Source organism: Hakea prostrata, chromosome 8 (assembly GCF_041222555.1).
Source record: "Hakea prostrata isolate BN-2017 chromosome 8, UWA_Hpros_2, whole genome shotgun sequence".
NCBI classification, from domain to species: Eukaryota; Viridiplantae; Streptophyta; class Magnoliopsida; order Proteales; family Proteaceae; genus Hakea; species Hakea prostrata.
In genome coordinates this window covers 47,806,225-47,825,233 of record NC_142607.1, presented here as the reverse complement: position 1 = coordinate 47,825,233, position 19,009 = coordinate 47,806,225, and the positions used below count along the sequence as shown (strand labels likewise).

The following is a 19,009-nucleotide window of genomic DNA, read 5'->3' as shown; positions in this document are numbered from 1 at the left end:
CTATTGTGCACATCAGAGAGATGTGCATAGCCGTGGATATTTTTCCTAAAAAGACCCATTCTTTTGAGGAAATCTAGAATTCAATTTCCTCTAATACATCCAAACGGTTGAATGCAAATAGCGAGTGAATGGGTAATGACAAATTTATAGCCCTAATTTAGTTAAATAACTTGCCTTAAATTGGTCGTTTTCATAAATCAAAGTTTAACGTTTTTGTAAGAACCAAGTTATCTTTTACCATTGGTTTACCGGTTCATATCAAAACCAAACCAAATAATAAATGATCCGGTTGCCAATGCAAGGTTTGTTGAGTGGTAAAGATCCATACTTCTCAGTGGAGAAGTCTTGGGTTCAACCCTTGCCGCATTACATTTCCAATATTAAAAAAGCACCAATACCAAAAAAATAAATGATCCGGTTCGTTTTTAGTTAAACAATTGATACTCTTAGCCCATGGTACTATATTCTACAACAAGCAATTATATGGTTGAACCATGTTGAACTTAATTCGACCTTTACATGAGTTAATCTTCTCCAAATTGGATACAAATGAAAGATAACCACTTTATTATCCATTTAAGCTCTTAAAACATAATCAACAAGAATAACAACCTAACCCTGAGTGTAAAACAACAAAAAACTAATTGGCTACATGGATCCATACCTCCCAATCAGATATATTTGAGACCATACATGGTACAAGGTTTAACTTATGCATATCTTTTTTCAACATTTCTTCTAAGATTATCTCAAGTCTGCTCTTAGCTCTTCCAGTTCCTTTGACCTGGATTAAAGCATTTATTCATACAATGACATCTAAAGCCACCATTGAACGTAATTTTGTTACTTCAATCGACTTTTTCATAGCTTATCATTTACAGGAACTACTCCAAGACCACTCTAAAAGAACAGCAATGTGTAGAAGAGTTGGTTCCATGTATCGGGAAGACCCGGAAGGCACCAATGACTACAATCTGTGGTGTGATCTGTACTATAGGTTGATGGGTGCCCATCTTTCCTAAGTAGAGACAACATGGTGATGTCTAGCAGATTCACTGGTGTTTGCATCTTTCCCAATACACCTTGAACCACCTTCATTTGATTGGGATATGGCCCTGGATATGTTCCACCACTCAATGGCGCCGTCTCACCGTAACAATTCTTCGAAGCCCGTGTACCACTGCTCCATTCAGTAGGACTGCACCATTCAAAGAAAAAGAAAAAAAAACCCTAACAATGATTAGAACACTACTTTAAAGCCCAAGCCCAAGCCCAGGCCCAAACTCAAGCCCAAGACCAAGCCCATATGATAGTTCAACACATTCATTTGTGACAAAACGGCGCCTGCACGTTAAATGGGCCCCATGCTTCTCTAGCAAGAAAGATGGCGCCCACTTGAGCATCTCACGTGGGGCCACCAAACACGTGCGACAAAGAAAAGTGTCGCATCAGGCGCCGAAACACAACTGATGGTCATGGTGGATTGTGGAAGTCAAGCTAGATGCCACCACCGACAAAATAATTTAAATATTTTTCACCAGATTTTTAGATTTTTAATGCTACAAATGTTGCCGCTAGAGCCATGACTGATGACAATAAAAGCCTAATGGAACCTTTAATATTTTTAAAATTTAGTGGAACTGTCTCCGGTATTTTATGTTAAACAACTCTTTCACCGATTTCAGGGATTTTTATCTAGAGAGCTTTATATAAATTTGCTTTCAAAAAGAATAAACTAAAGACATGGATCGTGCTTCAGTGCTGCGCATTTAATGCGACGGTGAAGCCAATGGTCGAGATCGAAATCTCGATCGAGATTTTGATCTCAACCGTTGGTAGCTAGTGCTGCGCATTTAATACGCAATACTGAGGTTACACTACTAAAGACATACCAACAAAGTGTCAAGCTGTAAATCCCCATAGAATGTTGCTCTTGTTACATTCATCGACCATATATTTAGAAGAGAGTTTACTCCTGATCTATCTTACAAGTACTCAATAGTGTTAAATTTTCTATCCAATCAGAATAGAAATTTATGCTCTCTTCATGCTTCTTTACTATATAATAAAAATATAATCCATTGAGATTTTTTCTGATTTATTTTATCAATATTCATAAGTGAATTTTATTCTTATTGTGTGATAAAAAAAAATATAAGGAGAACACAGAACTTTTCAAAATCTTAACTATCCAGATGTGAATTCTCTTCAAAAATGCATAATGAACATAGAAATAGAAATACAGTTAACTACCCATACTGATGGAGAATCCGAATTCAACAATGAAAGGGATACTTTTAGTTCACTCCACCCATCCATGGCCCATCCATGGCCCACTTAGTGAAGGCATAAATTTGATGAGAAGAAAAGAAGATGCACTATGGCAGCAAATGTAGGTAGGGGACATGCTAAATCTTCATTATTGGGAGAAGTCAAAGAAGATTCAAACTTTGAGATTCACTTTTGTGTCACGGAATGCAAGACTTGTGAAAATAGTTTAGAACAGTTTGGTTTTGGCTTTTTCCAATAATTCCTGTGGAAGCCAGCTTACATGAGCACTAGGAGAAAGTGCAATAATTCCCCATCTCCAACTACCATTCCCATGTGGGCATGGATTAACTATTCCACTAAGACACCCTAAAAACAATCATTCATGCATCACCAAGATGGTTTTTCAATTGATGTAACTCTTGTTAATTATTAGGAAGGTCGTTTTATTAATTCTTGGATCTTGTGGATGCAAAAAATCTCCGTTAGGAGACTCACCCACCATAGCTAGGTGTGCAACCCGGGTCGAATGTCGGATTAGTCAGGGGAAAGCCTTGAAAACCGGGTTGGCAACAAAAATAAATAAATAAATAAAGTAGCCACCATATTCAAACATGAAATGATCGAATATAGTAGATATATTTCTAACACAAAAGTGGTAGTTTCTTATTTTAAGATACTACAACAAAAAACATATGAGTTCGAACCCATATTTTCATTTTCCATCTTCTAGACCTATAGTCCCCTAATCTTTGTGACTCATTATGTGTTGATTAATTAGAATTAACGAAGAAAGAGGGATTGAGTAATTACTTGTAATGTGTAGGAGAGATGCCCTGAAAGAAGACACGGGTTTTGGTAGGATCAATATTGGTGTCAACCCAGTTAGCCCAAGTTCTCATTCCCCTCTCGAACGCCACAAGCCGATCCATATCTTGATACAATGTCCCTCCCGATTCCATGAAGTCCCACCTGCATCATACAACATATTTATCTCTCGACCTTTTTAAAAAAGATGTAAATTCAATAAACACTTTTACCATTAATTAGAAGAAAGTTTTCCTTCACTCATGGAGAACATTTCACTCATTACCCCAAGGTTCGAAGCCCCTCGAGATTACTCCATATTCCAAAAACACTATTCAATGACGTCTCTTGCTTTTTCTAGTGTTTCAAAAAACAAATATTATCATCCTAAGGTTTTACCCTGTTTCGCCCCCCTTCTCTTGTCTTCTCCCAGGGAAGAAAACTCAATCGCTATGGATTGTAAATGTGCTTCTAGTATAGTGGTGACAATTTCTGCCTTTTTACACATTCTTCCTCTCCTCAAGGCCTATGGATTTCCATCTTATCACTGAATTAAAAATGAGGAAAAGAGAAAATCACTATGAATATAGAGAAACTAAATTCCAAACGTTGTTTCCTAAGCTCTTCAAAACCCAAGGTTAGATTTACCATATGATTCATCCACCTGATAAAATTAGAGATATCCATTTAAAAATAGCAAGTATACTTATCAGCTTTTACCACAAAAACAAAAAAAAAACAAAAAAGCAAGTGTACGAACCCTTGAAGGTCCCCCTTGTGAAGCCACCAGTGCCCAGAATTAAACGACAAAACATCAACACCTCTCCAAGCATTTGCATTGCCTGAGATGTCTTCCAACTGCAGAATTCGCTTCCCTTGCACCTCATCTATGTCCACCAGATACGGTGTTCTGTAGAACAACACCGACACTCCGTATTTCTGTACATGTAAATACGTATTAAATACTAACCCATACACTCTCACTATTGTCAAGAGGCCTGAAAATTACTCACCAAGAACTTGAATGTGTACAGAGGATCTGCTCTGAGCGATTGGGTGGGTGATTTTGGAACCGAAGTGGAAATCATACAAATCAGAGACTCCCATTGGTTTCGACCCAGTGAATCACCCACGAACATAACAGTCTTCCCTCTCATCTTCGTCAGAAAATCAAGCCCATTGAATCTGCTTCCAGAATTTAAATTAACCAGAGAAAACAGAGAAGAACAGAGCAGAGAACAAAGAACAGAGAACAGAGAAAGAATTATTATTTCTAATGGGTGTGTACCTGGGAAGGTCACAATTGATGGGTTTCCATCGATATTTGAGATAATCTGTATCTGGTCGACCGTTCAACTGGCAATTGAAACCTGGGTCGATTAAAGAACATGAGGAAGACTGGTAGGTCTGGTAAGTATCATCATAAACCCAACTCCCAACGAACAAGTTGCAGGTGGTTTTATTGGCTTCAATGGGTTGTTGTTTCTTCACATGATGGGTGTTATGGTGTTTCTGTAGAGATGAAGCTGTTTGGGAAAGAACCAGAATCATAAAACATAACCCAATTCCATAATAAGAAGCCGGAAAGCAAAAAGCCATGAGAGAGAGAAAGAGAGAGAAAGAGAGATTGCACTGCAGAGGGGGATAGAGAAACGCGGTAAGGGTGCTTTAATTTTTATAATAGGGCGTGCATGTGAAGATGATCAGCTACAGTGAAGCTTCCCGTGATCTTCTAAGCTGATGGATATGGTGGTGGTGCTGAGATCCTGAACTAGCGGTGGAAATGGCTAACCCAATTTGGTCTGGTCTTAGCATTTTGGGTTGAACCAGTTGGGGTTGAGCAGTGAGGGGAGGTTATAGATGATCAAACCAAATTAACTTTAAAGATTAGGAGTCCAGAATAAGGGGGTGAAAACGTTTTGGGGTGGGCACCCTTTTTAAAAAAAAACCTTGATTTATTTCACCGTTTTTTGTGTTTTGGTGGGAAAAAAAACCCACTTAAAAAAAAAAAAAAAAAAAAAAAAAAAAAAAAAAAAAAAAAAAATCTAGATACACCTGTTCTAGACCACCCCTTCCATCGTCATACATTCACGCGGGTTCATTTAGGGTCTGTTTGGTTATCTAAATTCAAAGATTTCAAATTTCTAGATTCATAAATCGGAGATTTATACCTGTTTGGTTGTAAAGCATCCCTCAATTCTTGAAATTCAAGGATTTCCTTTTCTAAAAACGGGGTATTTGCTTTTTTTTTGGTTTGGGGGAAATTTTTGTTTTTTTTTTTAATATAAAATTTTTTTTTTTTTTTGGTTTATTTGATTTAAATAGAAGAATATTTAATTTTTTTATATTTGAGGCTAACCAAACAATTAATTTTTTGAACCATGAATCCGTATAGAGTTCAAATCTCATTTCATTTCAAATCCTTGGATTTATGTAACCAAACAGGCCCTTGGCAGTTCTCAAAGGTAGGCTTCTTTTGTGAATTAATGATGAAAAAAATGATCAGTACCTTAAATTCAAAATTTAGTGTGACCCATCACGTTAAAAACTAAAATGACCTAGTAGCCAAGCCCAAAAAATGAACCAGACTCTTTCTTGGTTCAATTTGATAGCCCAAAACCAGGATCAAAATTTAGGGTTGGTCACATTAGGATGGTGAAAGTAGAGAGTTGTTTGATAGTTCTCTAGGTTTTGTCCTGCTTGAGGTGCCTGAACTGTATTATTCTATTTTAGGGACGACAAAGGATTCTGAAAGTACACCATTGTGAGGAAAGAAAAAGTGCACCCCTTTTATTTTAGAATTTAAAGTAAAAATAGGTAAAGTTAGATTTTTTCAAAATTAATTTCTCCTTTTTTTTTTCCATCCCACCTTTATTTCATCAAACAAACGCAGTCTCGATATTTTTAAGTCTAATAAGTTGTTATTCTAAGAAAGAACTTCAGTGATACACAATTAACATTGAGCTGCATACTGTGAGGATGAAGAAATGAGTGGTCGAGGTCGAAATTTCAACCACTTGTTTCATATATTTTTTTAGAACTTTGTTAAACATACCTACCTGTAATCCAAAAAAATTTGCAAAATGAGTGGTCAAGGTTGAAATCTCGACCACTCAGTTCGATTGCAACACTAAAGTCGAACCCAATATTCTAATGCATAAAAAATATAAATAAATAAAAACTCTAATAGGCTGATGGGGGTGAGTTTACCAAAAGCTCCTATTTCACTTGAACCTAAGTTTTCACTTGGGTAACTATAGTTGCTAGGTTAGGGAGTCTTGGGATAACGGTCGATGAATCACAATTGTGAAAAAAAAAATCCTTTGTTGTGTACATTTTTCTTTTGTGCCCAACATGCACTTTTATAGCAAATAGAACGTTGTGATTAGATATGCTTGATTCTAAATAACAACAAATCTTTAATAGTCTTTAGATTTTTTTATTTTCTCAGCCACTTATTTGGCACATAAGTGCACTGTTGTGCACATCTGAGGATGTTTTTTCCACAATTATAACCTAATATCAAAACATAGAAATATTTTTTTTTAACAAAAAGAAGATTATTGAGATAAGACACTTCTACTCCCCCATAGAGTCTACTTGTACAAAAGCTTTCAATACTGAAATTTATCTTCTACTAAGTTGTTAGGTTGGGTCAAATGGTGTTTTGTCTTTCATTCTCCCCCTAGTTGGGATTTCCTCCATCATTTTGAGATTTAGATTAGACCATTCAGTGAACCTACACCATTTATTAGCTTTTCTATGATTCCTCAATGCTCATTTATATGGAATAACATCATTAGGCCACCATATTGGACTAATTAATGTATGCTTTAAACCCTAAAGTGGGAGGACAAGAGAATCCATAAAGATGAAAAGGAAAGGAATGAACTCTGCTTTTCATTATTCTTTTTTTTTTCTTCTTCTTCTTTTTAGAATTTACCAAAACATAAACAACTTGCTTAATGAGTACAGATATCCAAATGGGTAGTATACATCCATTCTACAGTGTGGTTAACAATGAAAGTATTTTGACACAGGTTTATAAGCCATGATAATGTTGTAACACTGTCAAAAGGTTTGATATTGATATGCCCTAATATAGCCTCCAATTGTAGGAGTTCAGTTGCTACTATGATAGGCCATCTCATCTTGGTAATAGGAATCCAGTTTGCCAGGTGTTGACAGTTGCTCCAAATGGTTGTAACCCGAATTCCTTTGGCTTGTGTTGCTTGCATTCCTTCTGGTAATCCAACAATCATGCCTTTGATCGCATCCTTCTCATTGTTGAATATTGCAACAGCCCCCTTCCCACTGCATATTCGTATTGATTAAGCCCCAGCTGCACCTAGTTTGGTTTGTCGTTTGAGAAAATGTTCCTACACACATAAGAATCGTATCGCTGTTGATTCTTAAGTTTTTGGATATTCTACAAATACAGTCCATGTTGGTATAGTATTTATAGTTAGGCCTCTAGAGTTCTTTGGTTTTTAGAGGTCAAAGATGTAAATCTTGCATCCAATTATTAACATATTCTAGGACTAGTAGAGGATTGTGTTGTATTTTTTTAAACATCATCTCATTTATGACCTTCCAAATACCATAGCAAGTTATTATCCAAATGGACATAAACCAATTCAACAAGGGTTTATCAAGGTGTGAATGAAAATAAGTCATTACCGATTATCAAATTGTATTATGTTGTTTCATATTAAAAATGATCACACTTAAATAAAGCAACATCATTAACCTCTTTAAATCAGGTTATAGCAAGTTGGGTTCTACCAATGGAGGGGTAGTAGGATGGTTAGGAACCTGACTTCTCAGTGGAGAGATCGTGGTTCAACCCCTACCGGCGGCATATGTAATATCCCTATCCCTATATAAAAAAAAACGCCTTTGTACCCCAAAAAAAAAAGTTGGGTTCTTAATGGTTCAATTTAGTTAGTGGTTCAACTTGCAAATTACTAACGAGTAAAAGTGGAATTTACCTTGGGTTGGTCTATTTCGGCACGGTTTGGCTCAATTCAATCCAATTCAATGTCAGTTAGTCTTAGAATGATACCCCTACCTAGCACCCAGCACTAATGTATTAGAGAAGAACCCATGATAGGGGTTGGTTGGGATTCTCAAACCCTGAGAGGATTGCATAAGGTCTAGGTTTTGAATTAGCTAGAACGATACAATTATCGATTAAAGACGATAGGTCTCTTGAAATCATTGACCGATATGATACTTGATACCAATACTTTAAACCTTGCCCTGAATAATGAGATGAAGAGGTAGAATCCATGGCAGCATGCATCTTTTCTTTTAAGACCAATTTATCTGATTATTTGATCCCAAAACTGGTTTTCGCCGATGGCGGTGGCTTGCATTTTACTGTAAGATGTAGGTAGAAGATAGATCACTCACCTAAGGGTTGGGTATGGGAGGATATTAAATGTGAGGGATAATAATGTCATTTTACTGCCCAAAGGACATTAGACGGCGGGCGACGCCGACCGGCAACAGGGCCGAGGCCCGCCCCCCGACCGACCAACACGCGAACACCGAGGCACCGAGCACGGCAAGAGACCCCCGAGCGGCGGCGCGGCGGGGAGGAGCCGGGCGAGGAGCCGGCGGGCGGACCCACCAACCGAGCGCAAGAAGGCGCCGGACGCCGCAACACACCCAACCGGATCAAGAAAAATGAAAAAACCAAAAAAAACCCAACCAGAATAAACAAAGAAGACCACGCGAACAGCCGCGAAACCAAACCCACAAGAGCCCCGAGCACGGCGCGCCAGACCGGCACCAGCACAACGACCCCCCCACCACAGAACGCCAAAGAAAGCAACCCCCCCCCCCCCCGAACGCCCAAAAGCCACCCGATTCTTGCCCTCTGTATCCCAACCCCACCACGCCATAAGGTTGTGGCAGCAGGACGACACACGTCACCAACGCACCAAATGCAAAGACGGGGGTAAGAAGAAGACATTAAGGCGAGCCGACGGAAGAGGGGGCGAGAGAAGGAGAAGCACCGGTGTTTGTTTCTCTTCCCATGTCGCCGACTCGCGACTGTCGGAGTCACCGTGTCGCGGTCCGCCGGCGCCGGGACTTCCTGCATTTAGATAATTTAAATTTTAAAATTAAATGACTTAAATAAAAGTAAGGATATTTAGATAATTTTATCGTCATTTGGCAGAAAACTTAAACTATGGGTAATTTGTAATTTTTTAAGTGTTTGTCATGTAATTTATAGCATAATAGTTAGTGATCATTAGTTTTACCTCGATAATAATAGGTGCCATGTAAAAAACTCTCATTCTTTTTATCACGAAATACACTTTACAAAAAAGGATAAGATCAAAAAGAAGATAAAAAGAATACCCGAAAGAGTTCAACATGGGATAATCACCTGCATTTGAGATAGTTCCTTCAGAATACTGAAGGATCCCTTCTACCCGATTCACCTTCTTTTGTGTTCTTTTTGTGATGGCCACTCAATTTCTATCAATACTAGTCTCAAGTGGGGCTCTATCGCACTTTGTTTCACCATCAGGTGGAGTGTCTGTGTATTCTTCTACTCTCAAAGTGGATGTAACACCAACTTGTCCTTGATTCAAGGGTAGGCCTATTTGTTAAGGTAAGAAAGGGAAAGATGGACAGTAGGGTGAAGAGCACTACTGGAGTAAACCTTTCAAAAAAGGCAGATTGAGTATTCCCTTTCATGATCACTCTGGTAAATCAGTTCAGCCTTTTCTTCAGTTCTCCATATTGTGAGTGTACAAATATTGGGAAATTCTCAACACCAGCCACTGAGTTACTCCCTAAAATTAATGTCATCATTTGAGTTACCAATACATCAGTGAAACCTCTTAAGTTTTTTTTCGTTTTGGACAAAAAAAAAACTCCTAAATTACTCTCTATGTGGTTTATAATGGAGGGGCTAGTGATGCGGTAGTAGTGGGTGATTTTTTGGAGTCGGGATCAGCTCCCCATCTTGCTCTCCGGCTTCCGAACCACAAAAGCCAGTGGGTCCGGGCCAGCTTGCACGCACCACAATTACATCTTCAAGGGAGTTTTTATATAATTAATATAAAAATGAATCTTCACCTCCGGCCGAGGGGATTCAAACTCTAACCTCTTATGTGGAAACGTTGGTCTTTAGCCAACTGAACCACCCATGGGGAGTTTAACTATACCTTTTGTTTCCCAACCATACTTTTTTTTTCCACTTTATAGATTGTATGAGTAATAAATTAAATAGCTTTAGGGATGATATTAATTTAAAGTATAACTTAAGGGTCGACGCCAAAAAAATTTCCTATCAAATAAGCAACACAGAAGCTAATTAAACGACCTAGGGTTATGGATGTCATATGGACAAAAAAAACCGTTAGAATTGAACTCCTGGAACCTCATCAATTGCTGCTGAGCTCGAATCCAGAAGTTCTTGTGTTGTTTTTTCTACTGATTATGATTTGAGTTCTGTTGTGATTCAACGACGTGGAAGAGAGAAATGGATAACCCATGCCAACAGATGGAGTTGCTGGAGTTCCCTCACAAGTATTTGAATAGAGCTTTGAATTCACCAGATCAATCGGAAGGCTTTATTGACACTCAAATTGGTTAGAGCTTCGTCTGATAATTTTGTCTCATTTTCTTTTATTTGGGTTCGTTTTTTGCGTACTATAAATTCACTAACCGGTATGTTCTATAATGATCGGAACAAAATCATTCAAATTCGTACGATTGTTGAATCTCAGATGCATGGATGTCTTGTCAAATTTAACTTATTATATGATTGGTGTCTTCTATATGCTCAAATAATAATCATTCAGAGAATCCTGTTACATAAGAATTAGGAATGTTGCGTCTATAAACATTCAGGAGGTGATCCACCAGTGACTAGAACTGCCCAAGGAGAAAGACCAGCTAGGTTCAATTTATTCTGATTTTAGGGTCTAAAAGGCTTCAACATTTTGTGATGACTGGAGGAATGGTTATCCAAGCCTCTGTGTCACATGGGACAGACATGTTTCAGGGCAAGTTTTATGAGTGTCTGAGTCATTTGAAGTTTTTAAATAGTTTCTGTACCATGTACAGCATGAAGAGTGAGAGCCCTGGTTTGAGTATCTCCCTAGCCTACCTACTTTCCTTGCTTTCAGCTACTTTCCTTGCTTTCAGAAGGTCAAGTATAACAGATTAGAGATCCTACTTGAAAAGAAAGACCTCCACTGATGTCATGAGATTGAGCTTAGCTTGCTTTCCTTCTGAACTGCTTCCCTCTCTGTATCAAGCGCAATGCTCCTGATTCAGCTTCTTTCGTGGGACATAAAGGCTGTAGCCTGCTTATACCTGTGTGATTTTGTCTAGCTTCCATTACGAAGGGACCTGAGGCATTTTCACTTTTATTTTTGATTTTTGGATTACACCGACCGACACGTGATGATGCTTTTGTAAATCAATGAACTGCCAGTGAATTGACTATTGTATTAGTGCACATATGTATATTCATGCCTGTAGATAAGCAAAGCAAGCAGTAGATGGCTTCACGTATTTTAGCGTACTCTATGATGTTCTTTGGGGGGAATGTGAACTTATACATAACAATACCTAGGATGCTAAGCCTTTAATGGATACAAGACTTCTCATCTAGGATAAAGGATATCCTACCAAATGATTTTGGAGTGAACAAAATCAAAGCTTAAGTGATATGGGACTAAGTCATAATAGCCATCACTGGAAACCTGACTGATCTTTGAGCAGATGTGTTGATGTCCAAGTCAAATCTGCAAGGTCTGTCCAAGTGTTTCAGTGGGTGTATCACCTGGCAAGCAATATTTCGCTTTTCATGTTTTTGGTAGTCCTAAAGGGCTTCATGAGTTAGCTGTGTCATCTTTTACTCATAAAATACTATTGCCATATCATCCACAACCATGGAGACAAATGGATTTCTCTGTCATTCTTCTCTCAGTAAAAACTTTGATATCTTGACTCCCCCCCCCCCCCCCAAAAAAAAAAAAAAAAAAAAAAAAGCAATATCTATGTTGGTATGACAACAGATAGTCCTGAGACAATATCAGGCTGGTTGGAAGAAGAAAGAAAACAAATGAATAGTGGGGGGGGGGGGGAGAGTGAGGGGCCCCGACTGGAATATGGTCAATGCAGAGGTAATCTGTCTGGTAGAGCACTGGATTGGCATGCATCATCCCCTCATGTAACTAAATAGGAGATTTCACCTGTCAAAGAGATGCCTACCCTTTTGAGCATTTCTGTACACCATGGAGAAGGTCGAGGGACTTAATGAGATTGGAACATGACAAATTCACTTTTTCCTATGAAAGAGTAAGCTCTGTCACGAAGATGATGATGAGATCCTGGAGGACCCAATCGATTCAGTAGAGGTTACAGAACTATAAATTGTTTTGGCTTGTAATGTTGTTGAGTTTGTAGAACTCTGGTTGTTTGCATTTCAAATTTGAACATAAACATGCACTCATGAACCAAGACTGTTAAATGAAGATAGATTTAACCCCAAAAAAAAGAAAGAAAGCATGAATGAATGAATATAGATATTAAAAAAGCAGTCTCGCTGCACCATCTAAATATTCTGGAACACTGTTCATGAGTTGTATCTGTTTTTTTTTGTCACATTAGAAACAGAGATACTTGAGCCTATAGAGTTAGTCTTTGATAGGTGAAGCACTGATTGACTTCTGATTAATTGATGCAGGTAACTCATGTGCTGTAAGTCCTTCTAAAGTTTCTAGAATTCATGGTGTGGTCGGAACAATATGACTACTTGCAGGTACATCTTTGTGGGCATGAATTAGTTGGGCAAATCTTCCCCTGTTTTTCATTGTAAGAGAAGAACAATGTTATTTTTCTTCTCGTATGAAATTCAGCTAACCTTTTCTCTTACAAGTATTGTGAAAAAGAGGAATCTTTTATGTTTATGTTCATGGATGTACATAGTAATTTTCCATTAACACATTAACAGCTTAAAGTAGTTCAATGCAAATTGGGGTTAGCTATTAGGCTGGTTTGGTGATACAGATAATATGCCAAAATGTGCCCACATGTCATGGATTGATCAAAACTGGTCATGTGGAAACTTGGTATTTTTTAGTCAAAAGTATCAAATTTCTTACATGTTGTTGAAACCTGATCTACATGGTAAAAAAAAGGTTTTCGTCTAGGAAACTTGTTGAACTGAGATCTCGAACTATAGGGATCAGTTTTTTAAATATTAACTTTGGTCTGCTAGACTACCTGGGCTGGGAATAGGTAGAGTGAAGATGCGCTCCTTGAGTGTTGTATAATTATGCATTCACTCAACTAACGAGAAATGCGACATAATAGCTATAAAATCAGTAGCACTATATGGAGTTGAATGTTAATTGGTAAGGAAGCATACAATAAAATTAATGTTGCTGAGATGAGGATGTTGGCATGAATGGGTGGTAAAACTATAAAAATTAGAGTTAAGTAATGAAACACATTAGAGGTAAGTTAGCAATAGGTTCATGCCTCCAATACATGATATATTGAGTGGAAGCCTTTTGAGGTAATAAATTTTATTGGTAAACCAAACTGCAGTATCTGCCCGTTGCTTTGGCTTATTAGTCACCCTTAGTCAAGGTATCGTAGTTCTCGTCTTCATAATGTTGGAAACTAGTTACTAATTCATGAGATTTTCATGTTTCGCAAATTTTCAGGCGGGCGAAATCCATAAGATTTTGTATCTTGTGTACTTTGGGCTGGTTTGGCGATTGGAATGGTAGCTGTAGCCTGTGGTCAAAGCTAATGGAAGGCAGATCAGCTTCAGGCCTAGATTGGCCTTTCGTGAACTAAGCAGGTATTGATCTGTAACTGTCATTTGAAATGAGATTTATCATCCAGAACTGTGAACTAATTGCTACAAAGTCTACTAGACGTATGATATAAATTATCTGATATTGTTGAATCTGATCCTACCAGATCTCTTGTTTTGCAGTTACTACTACTGCTCTCAGCATTACACACCCCCCCCCCCTCTCTCCCCAAAAAAAAAAGAGTAATGAAAGGAAAATTACCTAAATCTATGAGAGAAAGAATATTAAGTACAGATCAAATGTGTTTGACTTTATTTTACACTTGTTTGTCTTTGAAAGTACTAGTTTTGTAATTCTTTTTCTTGTCCCATAGATCTAGGAAAATGTCTCAAAAAAGGAAACAAAATTACACAAGTAGTACTTTCAAAGACAAAACAAGTTATAATTAGAGTGGGACCCACCTTGCCTCTCCTATGAGAGGGTCAAAGCAACCATTATATACAAGGATTGGTTATTTCACAAAAGATAATTTTGGTAATTAACAATACTTGGCACATGAACATCGTGCTTCTCAGATTTAGAAAATAGATGATTAAGTAAATTAGATTCAGAACTAGAAGATTGAAGAAGCTTTGAGGGACTCAAATCTCAATATGAATTCCTAGTGAGCTTGTAGCCCACATACCTTTAGATAAGTAACTTGATAGAAATAAATGAGAGTAAGATTCTACTTAAAAACACATTAGATCCAAATTTAAGAAATAGAATGAGACAAATCTATCTAATATCAAGAGCACCAATAACAACCTTGTGCAAAAGATTTTTAAATATAAGGATAGTTTTATACCACATAAAATGTTCAAGTGCTGAACACTTGCTTAAGGTTCAGGTCCTGGGAACAGCCTTTCTTGGAATAGAGCTTAGGCTGTGTACATGGGGAGACTTGTGCACTGGCTATAGTCTTTTACATGAATTTCTAGATCAACCAGCTTGTGGATGTTAATGAATCCTCCATATACCTAACTCTTCTTTAATTTCTATAGAAACTGATTCTAATTATCAAGCATTTGACTGATTATATTGAGAAAAATGTTCAATACCTACATTATTTGTTCCTGTTCCATTAGTAACAGCTTTAACCTCAACCGTAGGCCTTCATGATAATTAAAAAGGTACTTACTACCTTTCCATAAAGATTGGATTCCAAGAACAGAGCTCCAGCATATCTCTTTTCTAGTCACTCTGCTAATACATGCAATTATTCTTCTATTCTCACGAGGTTTATAAGGAAAATACTATGGAAAGAGAAGACAACAGTATATATGAGCTGCACATGCAGCAAGTGCATCATCATGGTGGAGAGTTGTTGCTGCCATGGCCACCCTTGTGACCACCACCACCTCCTCTGTTTTTGATTGGGTCATGACCATGGTTTGCTGATGGGTCATTGTAGTCCTCAAGGCCGATCAGCTTCACAAACTTTCCATGAACCTCACCCTTGTTCATCTCCATTCCCACCACTAGTACCTCTCTCTTATCTACAACAATATTTATATATGTTAAAGAACAAAAATGTAAGTTTTGTTTAATTTCATAAGAGTATGAAAAGCTAATTAAGTCTAGCTGTACAGTGTGCACCTGAAAGCAAAATGGAGTTCCTGGCAGCAGCAGCAGCAGTAATAACTGCCATGGCAAAGAAGATGCTCCACCATAGCTTTAGTCCCACCAAACCCATTTCTATTTTCTGAACTGGGAAGTCTCACTTGGGCAAGCACATTAAGATATACCTATTTATAGCCAGGAGCATTCTTGCCAGTTGACACTTGGCATAGTAGGATTAGAAAATAGAGTTGACCTTTCTTTCCCCTCCCATTTCTGAATGCCAACACCACCACCACTTAATTCCCCCAACAAGGAAGAGTTTTCTCTCCTTGTTAGCAAAGTTACGCAAAACCACAAGCACAAAATAAGATTTACATGGTTCACCTGAAGGTTACGTCCACGGCTGAACAGAGATGGTTTCACCATGAAGAAGTAGAATAGATAACTTATCATTTTTTACCCTTCTCAACCTGTTGACAGACTATATTTAGATAAGGTCAAAACCCTACTTCATAAAAAGACCTAAATGCAAGTGTGCACAACAACACCCAAAAAAAGTACCTCCAAGGAGCTTGGGGCCTACCACCAGTCATGACCCACTACTTACTCGGAGGTGACCAACATTGAAAGATGACGATCCAGACATATCTAGGCCTCGAAACATTTTACATGGTGAAAATTTGTCTTTTATTACACCACTTTCTTATAAGGAGCACCAGATCGAGTCTCTCTCTCCCCTTTATTGCTCTGGTTTTGATTTGTTACCACTGACTTTGGTGCCGACGTTAAGTTTTTACATCTCTCTCTCTCTCTTTTTCTGAGATGACCTCTACACAGCTCCACCACTAATAAAATACTCAGTGATGGAATGAATGTCTTTCAAGTACATGTAGAAGATTGAATGAAGATTTGATGAAAATGAAGCCAACCAGATTGTGTTTGTGAAGTTGTGATTGCTTTGGTAGTGGGGGTGATGGTGTAGAAGATACCACATTTCATGAAGTATTGTCACCACACATGAAGCTATCCCTTTGGCTTATTTCAAGTTAAATGATGGGCTATATTGAGAAAGAAGAAAGGAAGTCAGCTAAGTAACTTGAACTTTAGTTGTTCAAAGTGGAGAAGAAATAGATTAGCAGAAAGACTTAACTTCACCGTACTAACCGTAGCTTGCTGTAGTACTGGTACTGCTTTGCTATTATTTTCTTCATTTTTTGTCTTTTTGTTTGCTGTCTACATTTTTCTATATTGTTCACTTATGACCATCAGCAGCATGCATCAGCTATTCATTTTCCATTTTTCTAACATGCATGAACTGCAGATCATGAAACTTGATTTCAGATCATAGTTAGTCTAAAGAAATCCTTTGGGAATGAAACTTGGAAAGAACTTTCCTAAGACCTACACCTTTCCTTTATTTTTCTCACCATCTTTCTTTGGTGATCTGAGCCAGTTTAGGAACAGCACAAGATCAACCAGCTTTTATGAGTGAGATCCCAATAAATGATCTGTGAATATGAGACTGATGATGGAGAGGAAGAAGTTGAAGACATAGCATTTGTCACTGAACCCATTTTAAACGTGTTAGGGTCAACTAAGAAATGTGAAGTTTTGGAATTTGGAGTCTCAGCCTCACATCAACCAAGCATGAAGTTTATCTCAGAAATATTTGTCACTGTTCAAGAGTCAATCCTCATGGAAGGAAGGGACACCTCAACAAGCGTGCAACCTCAATGACTACATCGATCGCCCACTAAACTTGTTCCAGATTTTCCCATGAATCAGCTATCACAATTTGAATTCTCATAATGAACAGAACTACAACAATCTTTTATCCTATTTTTCTTCTTTTCTGATTGTTTGAGAAGAACTGGAACCATCAATCTCGACTGAATTGTCGTTTCATTGATTTTGATACAATTAACACAACTCAGTCTTGACCCAACTAAATAGTATCGACTTACAATAGTCCTTTTAGATGGTAACATCAGGTTGGTGTTTGATTTAAGGACAAATTACATATAGGTTCTCAGGATCTATAATTAATTATTTCTACTACCTTTAAAAAGAAATCAATTACAAATATTTCCTTATTGTTAAGTAGTAACCTTTTTTTTGTTGATACAAAAAGAAGTTCAAACAATTGATGATATTAACAAAAATGGGGTATTTATAACTGATTTTTTTTAGAGGTAGTAGATATAATTGATTGCAAATCTAATCAGATCTATATGTAATTTTCCATTGATTTAATGTATTTTATTAGATCTTCATAGTCAAACTGTCATTTTTTTTTAACATTAGAAGATTCAAAATCAATTAAACTTCTAAATTTTGGTAGAAAAAAAGTCATTGAAACTAAACTGAGAGTCCATGCATATAAAAGCTGAAAATCCTGTACTAAAATTGGACAACAACCATTTTTCTTACCATAAAATGGATTTTCAATGATCACTTCCCCCTTGTGGTGATGACGAATTTCACCATTTAGAATGTTGTAGAGCCTTCTTTTGGGGCCTACCTGGTCCCCCTTTTTTTTTTTTTTTATTTATTTTAAATAGAGTTTCAACTGTTCCTTTATGAAAAAGCCCTCTTAGATTTGAGAAAAAAAAGGTAGAAAAGGAACATGTCACTCTTGAGGGCCGTGGTAATAGATCTGTCATCTATGAGTTATTTGTCCAAGTGTCATCTATCTTTATCACACTTTGTGTTGCTTTTTCCATCTCCTGCTGCAATCCAAAAAGCACTATGATCTACAAACTATTTTATCAAGACTTGTCTCCCATGTTGATTCTAACAATGATAAATAAATAAACAAATAAAAAGAACAGAATTTTATTTGATAAAAGAAGGAGAATAGTGCACAGACAAGACTCATTGTTTACAGTGTGGATTCTTGATCAAGTTGTGACTTGTTTACAGTCTTGAATCTTGACTGCAGCATTGAACAACCCCTCATTAATGGATGTGGCTGTGCAATCTCAAACCCACTACCTTAAAAACTTTCTTGGAGTCATTGATAACCCTTTTGATTTGAACCATTCAACAGATGATTCGGAAAGGCAGGGGATATGGTCATTGGATATAATCCTAGACAAAAGTTTTTCTGGATTTTATCAAAATTTAATATTCCTTTAAATCCACAATACAATAAATGTGCTTTATTATTCATCCATATATCGCTCAAGAATCGAGATATCGTAGCTCGATGTTGTTACCGAAGATATGGGAAGAAGTCTACCTTTAAGCACCGATAAAGTAGATCTCTTGAATATATAATGATGAAAGATCAACATAAATCATCGTGAGAGTGAGAGTATTTCTTTTGAAGAAAATTAAATCAGATCAACTCAACTATTGAAAAAGATTTTTACCAAAAAAAATAAAAAACTGTTGAAAAAGATTATGATAAGATATCAATTCACTTATCGTGGTGGGGTAATCATCAATTTAGCAATTTGACAGTAATCCTAATATAGGAATAACTCTTCAAACTATTTATGGATCAGCTAAAGAGCCATGAAAGAAGA

At 37.3% G+C, this 19,009-nt stretch overlaps 1 protein-coding gene and 1 long non-coding RNA gene across 3 annotated transcripts; one reads left to right on the top strand and one right to left on the bottom strand.

Moving 5' to 3' along the window:
• Positions 1-496: 496 nt before the first annotated feature.
• Positions 497-4,746, bottom strand: LOC149008286 (protein trichome birefringence-like 45). Its single transcript, XM_089166766.1, has 5 exons — positions 4,364-4,746; positions 4,089-4,260; positions 3,836-4,014; positions 3,082-3,240; positions 497-1,198 (listed from the first exon to the last, which is right to left on the bottom strand). The coding sequence occupies exons 1-5, from the start codon at positions 4,672-4,674 to the stop codon at positions 901-903; spliced, it is 1,119 nt and encodes a 372-aa protein (XP_089022892.1). The 5' UTR covers positions 4,675-4,746; the 3' UTR covers positions 497-900.
• A 5,670-nt stretch (positions 4,747-10,416) lies between these two features.
• LOC149008285 (uncharacterized) lies at positions 10,417-17,437 on the top strand. Of its 2 annotated transcripts, XR_016175245.1 has the most exons (4): positions 10,417-10,688; positions 12,797-12,871; positions 13,782-13,921; positions 16,933-17,437. It is a non-coding gene; the product is annotated as an uncharacterized LOC149008285 (long non-coding RNA). The 2 variants fall into 2 exon arrangements; XR_016175244.1 differs by having other exon boundaries at positions 13,782-17,437.
• Positions 17,438-19,009: the final 1,572 nt, after the last annotated feature.